At 43.7% G+C, this 13,977-nt stretch overlaps 1 protein-coding gene across 1 annotated transcript; it reads right to left on the reverse strand.

Moving 5' to 3' along the window:
* Positions 1 to 1,718: 1,718 nt before the first annotated feature.
* gorab (golgin, rab6-interacting) lies at positions 1,719 to 7,152 on the reverse strand. Its single transcript, XM_070832738.1, has 5 exons — positions 7,001 to 7,152; positions 6,530 to 6,896; positions 5,202 to 5,303; positions 4,955 to 5,095; positions 1,719 to 2,424 (listed from the first exon to the last, which is right to left on the reverse strand). Exons 1-5 carry the CDS (start codon positions 7,053 to 7,055, stop codon positions 1,971 to 1,973), a joined length of 1,119 nt encoding a protein of 372 aa, XP_070688839.1. The 5' UTR covers positions 7,056 to 7,152; the 3' UTR covers positions 1,719 to 1,970.
* Positions 7,153 to 13,977: the final 6,825 nt, after the last annotated feature.

The raw sequence follows: 13,977 nt of genomic DNA on the forward strand, positions 1-13,977 counted from the left end.
AACACGAGCCCAGCGCCGGCTAACATGTTCATCTACAGCACACACACACACACACACACACAGAAATGGATTAATGCACCGCTCTCCGGCTGCACACACACACACACACACATTGCCAGGAAGTAAACAGGACCCATCTTTCATTTTGTCTCCACACAGAGAGACACAACAATCAGAGACAGTGAGTCAGAGATGGTTCACATGTGATGTAAAAGCACACGGTGGGAAGAAAAGCTGTTTCTGGAAGCACACACATACAGGAAGAGAAAAAAGAAATAAAACACCAACAGAGGAGCCCGGCTGCAGGAAACTCTTCTGATTTACTCTGCAGCTGAAAAAGTACGAGTGCCTATTTAGTTTTAAAAGTAAAACACCAGAACAACACACACACACACACATTGGTCTTTTCTCCTTTGACAAAACTCTCAAATTTTTAAATATCATCTTAAAACAGACTAAAACTCTGATTAAAATCTGGTGAAAAGATCATCAAAACATGATTATGAATCTGATGAGATACTCGATACAAACATTTGATGCTGGACGGATCGACCCCGTATCAATTTGCAACAGCAAATACCTTTTGAAGACATGCAGTCCTGCCCAGACTACAGTTCTCAGCAGCACACACAGATTCTCCGATCCAACCGCTCTCTCTCTCTTTAATATTTCTGTGGTTCTGCTGACGCAACTCAAAGCACTTAGTTAAGCTCCAGATTGTCATTAAAATGCTGAAAAAGTGAAAAAGCAGACGTGAGATAAGATGCGCTTCACTTCTCCAACATCCCACAGCCAGAACCAAAGTGTTTGTGTGCCGGACACAAAACCTGCTCCTGGGTTTGTGAAGCCACCATAAACATATCAGGCAAAAACATTTAGTAGTTTAAAGGAGAACTCTGGGTTTTTAAACCTGGGTCCTATTTTACACATTACAGTGTCTGAGTGACTGGTAGGTAGTAAAAGTGTTGGAACTGGTCCAGTAGATCACCTCAGCCAGCAGCCACCAAACGGGCTGCAATGGCTGCAACGTGATCCTTTGGGACAACTGCACCTGATCACAGTAGGTCCACTAAAAGAGCTTGTTTGATCCACTGACAGGCTCAGAGTGTTATTCTAAGTGTGTGACAGCATCATGGAAAGGATCCCTACAGAGAGAGACCTGGAAGATCCTTTTGGTTTTAACCATTATAGCGCTCAGTTCAAAGCCACCAGACTCCTTTGACAAAAATAGTAATTTTACATCACACAACAGGGGAGTTCCTGGTCCACTACTGCTTAGACTGGTTTGTTTGTGTTACTGTGTGTTACATAAATGTTGCATTGAATCCAAAGTAACTCTTGAAAGCACCAATAAAACAAACACACTAATTGATGGAGGCAGCAGTAGACCTGCAACTCCCATGTTCTATTCCACCAGGTAAAATTACTGTTTTTGTCAATGGAGTCTGGTGTCTTTGAAGACAGCGATATAACGGCTGTTAACTGGATACTGGAAGTTCTTTTTTTAAATTACAAACATTACTACATTACCACAGCGTCTGTCAGCTTATAAATGATGTTAGTCTGTCGCTACTGACTGGGCAGACCAGAATAACCACTCCAACAAACAAAAAACAGCTAACATGAACGCCACGTCAGACTGGATGAAGGAAGCAAGAGACGGAGATCTTCCAGGTCTATCTCTGTAGGGATCCTTTCCATAATGTAGCAGCCATCAAATACACTTTTTGTACCGATTAGTCACCAAAGTGTGTATAAATAGAGCCCCAGTTTAAAAGCACCTGAGCCACCGACAGCCCTGGACGTCGCAGCATCGACATACAGCCTCACTGAACATCAAAGGCATGTGGAGCAGCGTACAGTACTAGTGGAGACGTTGGCATTAGTGTTTAATATTGATCCCTACAGTGCAACATGTGTGATAATGTCCAGATACTTTACAAAGCAGCTGCGCGTCTCCTCTCTGAGCATCAGGAGGCCTCACTTTGACTCTGAGCACAGTTTTCTAGTGTTTGACAGTCTTGTCCAGTCTTTGGTGCTTCAGTCGGCTGCTGGTGCTCCTGCTGGACGTCGCCTCCTCCGCCCTCCTCCTCCACCGCGGGTCTACACTCTTTGGTTGATTGCACTGATCCCTGCTGACTCTCCAATGAGCCGTTGCCCTGTTTCCCGTCTCCCTGCGTCTCCACACAGCCCCTCTTCTTCCTCTCCTCCTCCTCCTCCTCCTCCTTCTGCCTCTCCATCTCCTCCTCGGTGGCCTGAAGCTGCAGCTGCTGCATCAGCTCCTCCAGCTTGTGGGCTTTCCGCAGCTCGTTCTGCTGGATGATGGCGCAGAGGTGCTCCGTCAGGTGCTCCTTCACCTCCGTCTTCTTGTGCAGGTCCAGCTTGGCCGTCACGTACTCCGCCTCCGCCTTCTCATAACGCTTTCTGAGGAAACACAGGGGAGGGGGGTGTAAACGGAAAGTAAATAAGAAGGCTGCACAACGTCTCATTTATACTCCTACCAGCAGAAAATCTCACTTTTAGTGGGAGTGTTTCATTTCTACCGGCCGCATTCCATTTTTGTTGATAATGCCCACAAAGACCAGATATGCTGAGTGTACGGTTCCTCTTTTAACACCTGCTTTTTGCCAAAAAGAGAAATAATCTAATTCATTTTATATTCCAGCTCATTTAAGCCACACGGCTGACTGGTGCTGAACAAGTAAGAGTGATTCATTAATTCACTCATTAGTCCATCAACAGGAAATTAACTATTTCAGTAATCAAGCAAACAAAAATCCCAAATATTCTCTGGTTCCAGCTGCTAAAACCTGAGGACTCTTTTTCATTTCATATCATTTTTGAATTTAGATATCTTTGAGTTTCAGTCAAACAAACAAGCAGTATGAAGACATTATTGGACATTCATCAGTGATTCTTAATAATCAACTATTGTTCACGTAATTTAAAACCTATTTCATATCCATATTAAGTGACATTCGTTATTAACAACAAACTTTAAACGTTTCGTTTTGAGGTTTCGTTACAGCATGACTAACAAATTCTTCCCAAAAACACATTTAAAAAGGTGAAACTGAAGTTCACACAGTAACATTTACTTCATAATCAATTTTAAGAGCTTATCTGAGGCCTAAAACTTAGATTATTGCATTTTAGACTTTAAACAAACCTGTATTTGAAACACTAACCACCAGATTACCTGATAAAAGAACAATGGTTAGTTGGGTTTTGCCTCACTGTCACTGATGTCTGATCTAATTACATTTACAAACTTTGGCTTCTTTTCTAAAACCTAAAACCTTTTTTATTTTTTGTAGAAAACATCTTTGTATTTTAAAACTAAAGGTACCAGCAGCTGCATATTTTCCAACCCAGCCCTGCTGAAGCACACGTGTCCTCCCCCAGCGTCTGAACGCAGAGACACTGCTGTAACTGTGAAGAAGAGAACATCACATGCTGTTTGGAAACACTGCAGTAACTAAACACATGATGTCAAACATGTCCAAAAAGTGACGTTTCACTTCAGGGTTTTTCTGTGTTGTACCTCAGCGAAATCTCAACAATCGATTTAATCAAGACAATCATAACAGAGTGCGGCGTGATGAGCGTGTGAAGGTCGGGTCCTCTTCCCGCTACACAAACATCTGTAACGAAGAACGCTAAGCTCACAACACAAGGCCAAACACAGAGAGTGGAAGTATGTAACACACTGCTGGGAAGCTTTAAAGCTGCACTGATTGAACAGCTTCACATCAGATCACTGTCAGAACAGCTGAGCAGCACTGAGTTACACCAGCAGGCTGGAAACAAGCTGCAGGGGGCAGCATTTACAGCGGATGTACAGTTCAGCACCTGCTCGCTTTGTCTTGTGTCACAACGCTCAGGGCTCCACTCAATGTTGTGTTTGTCCCGGCCGTATAGCTGTGTGCTTGACCCCCCCCCTCCCTCCTCCATCTGTACACCTGCAGTCTGCGGTGGAGCGGCTGCACACCTGAGTCCACTCTGTACTCAGGGCCGGAGCAAAAGACGACCTTCACGCTGAAAGCCAAAGAGCCCTGAAGCTGATTTTTTCCAAGTGGCTGTTCACATTATCTTAGAACTGTGACCTGTACCAGACGGCAGTGTGAACAGTTTAAGGCCCCGCTGTGACCCGCATGTGCAGCAGAAGCACACCACCTCTTTCTTTCAGGTTTATTTATAAGTTATTCTGCAGTGGAGGCAGAATAATGTGTCAGCAGATGACTGAAGCGTCTCCAGGGGCTCCCGCCTGCGCATAGTAGTCACCAAGAGTGACGTCAAGGACGCATTGAGATGAACTCATGTTGTTGTGTGTCGGGATCTGTTTTTCTCTTTTATAAAGGGGGGCTGTTAATTGTTAATTAGTGGTTGTCTCTATTTATAGGAAGCTCTTTTTCTGGTTAGTGACTCTTTAACCCTTTCGTGCATAGAGGTCACTGCAGTGTACAGCTATTCAAAAAGCTGTTTTCTTGTATATGCATGAGTTTTGATGGCATAGTTGCACATCATCCACTACAGTGGATGCTACTGCATCATCTCATCCACTGACTGCTACCCAGTGGGAAGTGCAAGAGAAAAAAAAAAGGAGTGAAACCAAGATGGTCGACAGAGCAGAAAATACCAAGTTGCTCATTTTCTTCTGTTCAAACCTTCTAGAAAAAGAAACCCTGCAGGTCAGAAAAATATTGTAGAATTGTACATCATGCATCAGTAGCTATATTTCAACTACTGGACATGTAAATATATCTTTATAAAATATGGGTTGAAAAAAAAATAAAGAAGTTCAAATCTTGTTTTTCACACCTGACGGTGAATAAAAACACTTCATTCACGCATGAAAGGGTTAAGATTGAGTTTGTGAATAAAATCCTGGTCTGCTTGATAATCCGGTTTCCTGTGTTTGCCCTGTTACTCCTCCCACGTGTTGTCTCTCTACCTGGCAGCACTGTAGTCCCAGCTGGCTTGTTCTATCTTTCCTCTGAGGATGCCGATATCATTGGACACCATGTCGTCGAGCGCCTGGAGCTCCTTCTGGATCCTCTTCAGCTTCACAGCTTCTGCCTGCGTCTGTTTGGACCTGTGGACGATAGCACACTTTTCTTTTAGCCTCTATTCTGGTCTAACGTCATTATCCTGGCCGTTATTCCCACCTGTTAGGATAACATGTCGCTCACCATACTTACTTCTCAGCGAGGGTTTTTGCCAGCAGAGCTTTTTTCCGCTTATTCTTCTCTTCGATGATCCTCTGCTCCTGCTGCAGCAGCTCCAGGCGCGTCTTTTCCCGCCTGCAATCAAACGGATTTATCACATTTGAGAAGGCCAAACAAAAAAAAAACTAAATCCACACAATGAAAGGAGTTTTGTGTCTGACCCCATCCCTCAAATCTATTCCCACAGAGACAGAAAAACAGATAGTTTGATTAAAAGCTAGTAACATCATAACTCGTAACAGAATCTGTGGTGCAACACATGCTTCTTATCCAAACACATAACTCATACAAAATGTCAGTAGAATGCCAACAATATGTGCACATGTCCATATTTCAAAATATCAGGAAACATCTCAGTGTTTTTATCATCTAGTCTCACAGCCTGTCACAGTCCCACCTGTGGCCTCAGTGCACAACGATAAAATGTTTGTCTGGGGCACTTTACATCCAAACAGCACTATCTACTCACCCTGCAGCGAAGAAGAACAGAAGAATAAACAAGTACAGTCAGTTGAAATGGTGGATTTAAATGTATGACACCAAGCAGGCTGTAGACATCAGAGGGATAACAACAATCTCTCTCACACGAGGTGAACAAGCCCCCAGGAAGTGACTACACAGCCAAACTGTGTAGTTTAAACAACGGCTTCCATCAGGTGACGCCATTGGACCCAAAAACAAACTTTGTGAAAGAGACGTCTGTAAATCAGCACAAGTCACAACCCACAAAAGTTGGTCCTTTCAGTGTAAAAGAGCTGCACGTTTAAATACATTTTATCCTCATTAAAATTAGCGGACAGCTAACAGGAAGTTAGCTGGCTCAGCACACTTGTGCACATGCTCTTCAGGCCCAACAATGAGGAAGATGTGAGTACTTTTACTCATCACAGGAATGAAAGGACGCTCCAGCGCTGCAGCCTGCTCTCATTAAACATCCATTAAGGTGAATGACAAACACGTTAATCTAGAGAAAACTTTCAGGTGGATCCTTCTGCTCTTTTATCCTCATGCTGCATTGATCCAGTATCCACTATGATGTAGCTAACAGGGAAATATAATTAACTGCTATGAGGACAACCTCAGTGGTCTTGGCATTACAAGTACATCAGGCTGATGACTGATCGGATAGACTGTGACTGAAGCTGAAGTCATGACATAACAGAGAGGCTGCTGCAGTCACAGGTGGGACTGAGCAGGACAACACTGACTGTAGGTTACTGAGACAGAACAGCTGGGACAAAGAGGCCACAGGGTGTAAAACAGTGCTCAAAGCAGTAAGAAGGACTGGACGCCATACTAACAGTGCCACCTCTTGTGTCTCCAGCTCTTTGACTGCCGGGGTCTCTTCCTCTGGAGGAGGAGGAGGAGGAAGAGGAGGAGGAGGATGAAGAGGAGGAGGCGGCTGGTGGTTTTCAGTCGTTTTCACCCCGCTGGGTATCTGCTGCACCTGCTGCTTGACAGCCGGAGCTGCTGTTGGGGCTGCGGGCCGAGGCTCTTCCTCCGGCGGCGGTCTGGTGAGCTGTTGCCCCGGTGGGAGGCCGGGACACGGGGCTCCAGGGTTTCTCTGAGCGACTAGCTGAAGGGCCCTCTCCCGCTGGAGCTGATGCCGACTGCGGTTGGCTGGAGCCGGTTTCCGACCACGGGCTGCCGCTGCGGACATCGCGGAGTCTGGAAACACATAAGAGACACAATAAGATGGTTATTAAATTATATTTAGCGGGGAAAGAACCGGATGCTAACCTGTCCGGCTAGCATCGGCAGTTAACAGCTACCTTTCTGCTGCATCTTCCGGAGCTCCTCATCAGAAAAACCGGCCCAGGCGCTCATTTTATAAGTTCACACCGCAAACAGGACAGCAAAAATGATACATGAAGGAAAAAGCTGCTGCTTACTGCCTTAAAATAATCATTCTGGAGCTACAAATATCCACAGAAGCTCCAAATGACACCGCCATCTTTGTTTATTCATGCCACGTCAAGGACCCCAAAAAGACCGGTGAAGTGGGGGTTGCGGATTTCGCCTGAATAAAAAATAAAAAAAACAATACCAACATGAAAACTAAATAAGGGAATAAAGATGTTGAGCCTCTAATCACAATAAGTTCCTTTTAGAAACCGAAAAAGTATTTTGGCTTTGTTTTAATCTTTGCAAAAACATATCACTTTGAAGGAAATAATATGGAAGGCATGTTTACAGGGTGCTAACGACCTGGTCCATGAATGTATTTAGAAAAGTTTCAGCTCATTAAAATATTTGTGGTTTAGATTGTGGTTTCATGGTTTTTGATCTGATTAAATCACATAATATATATAAATAGAAGGGAAAAAAAGATTCCTAATTATATCATTCTCATCTTTATGGTTACAGCAGGTAGTTTTATTAATTTTATAAACATTGATTGATGCAAAAAAAAAAAAAAAAACAAATCAAAACCATTCAGGCTGGTAATTTGATTTTCCACCCAATTCCAGCTAATTTCTGCCTCACCCAGATCTTTTCCTGCCTGTGTGTCACAGGGGTCAGATGTTAATTAAAGAGCTGCTTCATGTGAAAGCAGCATGAAATTTAAATGGTTGTACGGCAAAGTGGAAGGCTAGAAATACTCATTGTTTAAATAACCCCTTATTAGTGCACAGGCATGTTATTATGATGTACATGTATGCAGAAACAATCCTCATGCAATGACTCTGTAGTGCTAATCATCTCCTTTATATACAAACTCCAGATTATATATTTTAAATACAACTTTACACGATCTACTAATCTAAGCATGCTGTAGATGCTGTCATTGAGAGAAAAAAGCTGATTCTAATATTTAAAATAGATGAGAATTAACAGGAGAAAGTATCTATCATTGTTAAATCCAAACCACAACTTTTATTTTCATCTGCCCATTCCTTTATTTTACAGTAATTATCAAGTTTTCTGTTCATCACTGCAGAATCTGAGCCTCACAGAACGTTATTTTGGCTTTAAATAGGTGGAGGATTTGTTCTCCTTCGCTTCTAATGAATAAAAAAAGCTGCTGTTTTATAGGAAACTAAAGCTGCGTTCTACTTCTAAACATGCACAGCAGGTAGGACGTATGATTAGCTATGCTGTTGAAAAAGAAGCCCTGTTAATTTAATAGAAATTAATTTTAAAAACTCGGTTAATGTGCAGTTTAAAGCGTGTCAGACGCATGTTTAGGACAGTTTCCGCTCCGGTGCTCCTGTGGATCTCGACATGGCCTCAGAACAGGATCCACCGTTTATCACTCGGCGCTGTTACACTTGAAAATTACATCTGGCTTTTAGTCAGACTTCTCCAGCTACCCTTAGAGCCGTAAAAGTTTCTTATTCTTGTCATGTCATGTGCTTTTCTTGTGAATATCGCCTATTAACTCATGCAAACTGACAGCAGCCGTATCATGTCTGAGGTGGAGGTGGAGGTGGAGGTGGAGGTGGAGGTGGAGGTGGAGGTGGAGGTGGGTCTCTGGACAGGAAACAGGACAGAAGGTATTTCAGGACTTTAGGGGGAAAACCTGAGTCCTTATGATTTGTTTTTTATTGCTTTCTTTACCCCTGTCAGACCATCACATACTGCCTTCATTCATGCTCCATATTCCATCATTACCTTCACTTATGGATGCACTGACTCCTTATTTCCCTCAGTAATTGCTCGAGGTACAGACATAAAGCGTGTCTTTTTAACCTTGGCGGTGCTGAGGAGTTGGAGCGATGCAAAAACAATGACCTCTGCTTGGCAACTAATAAAAACTAGCCTCCACATCTTTTTTGCATCTGGGGGCCAATTACGTGCGAGTTAAAAGGCGAAACACCTCAGGAGGGCATAAATCGCCGGCAGAGTGGAGACAGGGCCAGGCATGGAGGCCAGATGGCAGAGAGACAACCACTTTGGGTTCAGAGCCAGTGTTTTGCTGCGACGGGCCGAGGATGGGACGGCCTTGGATCCCTGATTAGTGAGCGCCAGAGGGGACCACAGGCCTCATTACTGAGATGACCTGCGGAGGCACATCGGGGTTAGAGGTGGGGAAGTGAGTAAATCCCCTGGAAGGAGGTGGTACTGATAGGAGAGGAGGAGGTTACCGTGATGACTGCGCTCAGTTCAGAAGTTCAACATGTCAGATCTGTCGTCCACGTGTGTCGAGACGCGTCTCCAAAGAACCAGAGAAAGTTCCTCCAGTGTTTTACACAGCAAGTGGACATCAGCCTGAGGTTAATCAGACATGGCTGCTTAGAGATCTGCGTGAAAACCCTCTAATCAGTCAGTGTCCTAAAGAAGAACAGTATTAAATTCTGTGTACTTGTGTGATTTACACATATTTCTACCAGCTATTTCAATAGATATGAAGTATAATGATGATGTACTCCAGAGGTAATTATGTCCAATGGAAAGTTAATTCAGAGACAGAATCAGTTTTATTTGCTAAGTGTGTGAACACGTACAAGGAATTTAACTCTCTTAACGCTCTTGTGCAGTTTCACAGAAATGGACACACAAGTAAACAAACATTTTAACATTGTAAATGCATGTTTATGTGCATATAAGAGAATATAAATGTAAAAAAGCAGCCATGAAAAGGAAACAATAGTACAAAGATGCTGATGGGATGATCATGTACAGGGTCTATTTTATGTATGAGGCGGATTGAAATGGAAGGATATGGATCTGCGCAGCGTGTATAAGTTTGTGTTGACAATAATAATAATATGTTAAATAAATCCTTTAGAATAAATAACTAGCTGTGGTGGACACATGCTCTGGTTCAGTGGTAGTCAACACTGAATTATTCTAACTTAAGTCTGAAGTTAACTTGTGTAACAGACTGAACTTACTTCACACATGCAGTGTAACTTATTTTATATACCAATAAACCATAACTAATGTTGTGTGGTTTAAAAAAAAAAAATGTCAAGATGATGGTTTAGGTTAAAATAACTGCTGTAGTTGTGCAGGTGAAGTCATGTGATGTAAGTTACTTTATGTTAAAATAACCAGAAACATACTGGTCTCCCTCCCTGACTCACTCAGTAGAGACTGAAATTACATGTACATGTTATTCATGGTTATGTTATCACTGTGACACTGGACTGGGGGTCCACATGCATTTGGCCCTCTTCTCTATGAGGACTGGGACTCTGAGAGATTTTAGTTTCTTAAGTAGAAGACTGACTGACTGACTGGCTGACTGACTGACTGACTGACTGCTCGTGGTGGATCGGTTAGCGTGTGTAGCAAGTGTGCGCGTCACCTTTGGCCTCCCTGCCATCCATACGGACACACAGCCCGTGGTCCTCAATCACACAGGAAGCGCCGTGAAAAATAAACAGCCAGTCGGAGGAGACGCGTATCAGAGCGCCAGAGCCTGAGAGAAATTGAGGATGATTAGGGGTCAGGCCGCCGCCGTGGCTCTGAGCTGGAAGCTGGAGGAACTCCTAATTGCTGTTTTAAAGAAAATGTGTGTGCTGGGTCCACGCTGACCCCTCGGCCTTCCTCCCTCCTCCCGGTCGGAGCGCCTCCTCTCTCCCCTTCAGCTGCTGTTCTGAATTTGTCCTTTAATTTCCATCCCTGACCTCTTGTCCTGCCATCTGCAGCCAGTTTGCAGCGCTAAGCAGCGGCCTGACATCACGCACACTGTTTCCCTTTATCTCTCATTCTCCTCACCCTCAGTGTCGGTCTCTTCATTTTCACGTGTGTCTCCACCTTCCCTTCTTTCATTCAGTCACCTGTTTCAGCTTCTTCCTCTCAACGGCTCTGTTTTCTCTCTCTGTAGCCTTTCGTCAGGATGTGTATGAATGTTTTTAAGCTCTAGAACACTGATTTTTCACGTTACTTTTGAGGAATAGTCCAAAATGTTGAACTAATCCTTTAAGTTGCTGCAAGAAGTCATGTTTTAAATGCAGCACCTGATTATCAAACTAGAAAAATCAATGCCAGGTGCACAATTTTACAATCCATCCATATTTTAGCAAACATATTGACATCTTTGGCAGCTTTCAGATGGGTTGGACTGAGGGTTTGCCTGGAATTTTAACCAAAACCTCCTCACATTTCCCCTGTGGAGCTCTGGGATTTTCAGCGTGTGTGTTTCTTGCAACTGTTATAGATAAATAAATGTCTGATCAATAGAACTTTTTGCAACCTGTCAACCACGGCAGATTTATCCAGTTACTTCTCGTGCCGAAGTGACTGCTTTAAGTTAAATACTGCACAATGTTTTTTTTAGTGTGAATGAAGGAGGCTGTTGTCCAAACCAACATCTGTTTACCTTGATAGCCAGTAGCATCCTGTAGAGTGGTAATTATGAGGGCAGAAATAACAAAATAAGAGCAGAAAGGCCAAACAAGAGCAAAGATTAAGATGAATTTAAAACAAGAAAACAAGAAAAACAGATGGGAGAAGAGATGAAAGACATTAAAATATAAAAAAATATAAGAATAAGAGCAATAATTAAAACATAGAAACCAACAAGTCTGTAAAAATGGGTTTTAAGAAGTAAAAAGTGAAAAGAAGTCACTGACTCAGCGAGCCTCATGTCTACATCACCACTGGCACGTCGCTCCACAGTCGAGGGGTCCTGATGGCAGGAGCACGGCCACCTTCAGATGTAAGCCTCAGTTTTGGAACAGGACCCCGTCTGAGGAGCTGAGGCTGCGAACCGGCTCGTGTGGGGTCAACATCTCTGCTAGGTAGCTTAGGAGTGGATCCATACGTGCTGAGAAACCTGAAAATCAATCAATCGGGATCAAGATGCAAGAACACGGACGTCCAGCAGCAATGCTCCTAACTGATATTACCACATTTTAAGATTATGAACAAATAACAAAGTTGGACTTCAAGTCATCTCGTGATTTAATAATCTGCCAATTCGTTCTGCAAACTTTACTTCAGTCAGAAATCCTGGGAGTTCCAGGGAAGACGTAAATATTCCTGGGAAGTAACAAGGTCTAAAACAGCCGGAGCTGGAGTTTGATCAGTTAAAACTCACACAGATATCGTCACTTGATTCAGCTTGAGGCTATTTAACCTCAGAGTAACGGCTGCGTCTGAGCTCCTCCACCATCATTACCATTCCCTCCAGACTTGGCTTTTAGTCGGTGTCGTGCCGACCTCGGGCCAAGCTCTCTTGATGTTCTTGGAGACTGTCCCTGGTCCATCTGAACAGAGGTCTGTGCTGCAGACTCTGAGGACTCCCACCTGTGTGGGGGGAGGAAGTGGACCAAACAATGCCTCCCTGTCTCACCTGCCTCCCACCTCTGTTTCCCCTGGCAGTCCGTTCAGCGTGCGGACCCTTTTGTACGCACCGGTGAGCTCTTTGGACGGCGTTCAGGCTTTCAGCGAGTTTCAACAGGCCCCTCGGCACGTCTGGCGTCCCGGGAGCCGAAGCCTGGCTGCAGCGAGTGGGTGGAAGTCAGGAGTGGAGCCGGCCTGTCAGGTTGTGTTGAGCTGGAAAACACAAGCGGTTCGATAAGACAGACGCTCAGACACGAAGAGGAGGGCCGGACTAGAATAAAAGGACACAAGGGAAGTGCTAGACGTGCAAATAAGGAAGTGCATGAGAGCTGGCCCGAGGCTAAAGACACCAGGCTCTCACACTGCAAACGCTCCTCACCTCATCCAGCATTTAAAGGAGACATTTTGGAAATCTACTTGTTTTGGCAGCGTAGCGTGTCTTCCTTCAACTCCCAGTTGCATTTTGTATATAAAACACAGCTGACTGGAGCTTTTTCTCACCAGAAAAATGACAAAGCTGGTTGTTTTTGTTCCAGTGCCTCAAAGAAAGTATGTTCACATGTTCCACGTCCAACGGCCTCTCGTGGTCGCACAAATTATGACTGTTGTCTCTGAGGAGCAGGAGCAGTTAGCATGACTTGGTTATGGTGCAGGAAGCTGGGATGAGCAGTGGACTTTCACTCCACAGTTCTCCTGCCGTCCTGCAGCCGCACAAAGCTTTCAGATGGAGTCACGGCTTTCAGTCACGGTTGTGATCATTTTTCGAATCCTCAGAATTAAAAAAGAGGACAAATATCATTCTTTCTTTTTAGTTTCTATGGTTTTAAATAAAAGCAGCATTTGAATAAACCCTTAGTGACGTGTGGCCGCGCTCCGTGTGTTTCCATTGTTTTCTGGCTTTCTTGTGGTGCAGCGCCCACATACCATAGCGGTTTGTCTTCTGTCATCATTGGATTTTTCAGGGAAGCCAAAATGCTGCAAAACGAGTGACTTAAATGATGCAAGAGGCGTTTTAAGTTCTCCTCTGCACCTTTTATCTTTTTCCTTCTTTGCTTTTTTTGTAACGTGAGCGTCTCAGATCGATTCATCGGGATTCATCATGTCCCATAAACACAGCCTGCAACTCTGCATCAAGATTCAGGGAATCATTTATCTCAAATTTAGACGATCTGCTGACTAAATGCAAAAGAAAGCTTCTTCCCATCCACTACCATTATGTGATTATCAGATCAGTAGGCGGTTCATCAATCATTCTCCAATCGTTAAAACCATTATATAGTCACAAAAGAAGAGAAGAGATGATATTAACCTCAAATAGTGGAAAACAAGGTGATGAAAACATCATTTCAGGTCTGTTTCCATCACATTTTGCTTTCATTGATTAGCAAAGTAACACTTTTTAAAACTAATTTCAGCATTTCTACTCAAAAAAACAACTGGTGGATGGAAACACACTAACTGTGATGTTACGAGGTGCCATCATGCTTGTAAAGAGACCAAACCTACTCCTGCA

This window comes from Pempheris klunzingeri, chromosome 6, assembly GCF_042242105.1.
Source record: "Pempheris klunzingeri isolate RE-2024b chromosome 6, fPemKlu1.hap1, whole genome shotgun sequence".
Taxonomy (NCBI): domain Eukaryota; kingdom Metazoa; phylum Chordata; class Actinopteri; order Acropomatiformes; family Pempheridae; genus Pempheris; species Pempheris klunzingeri.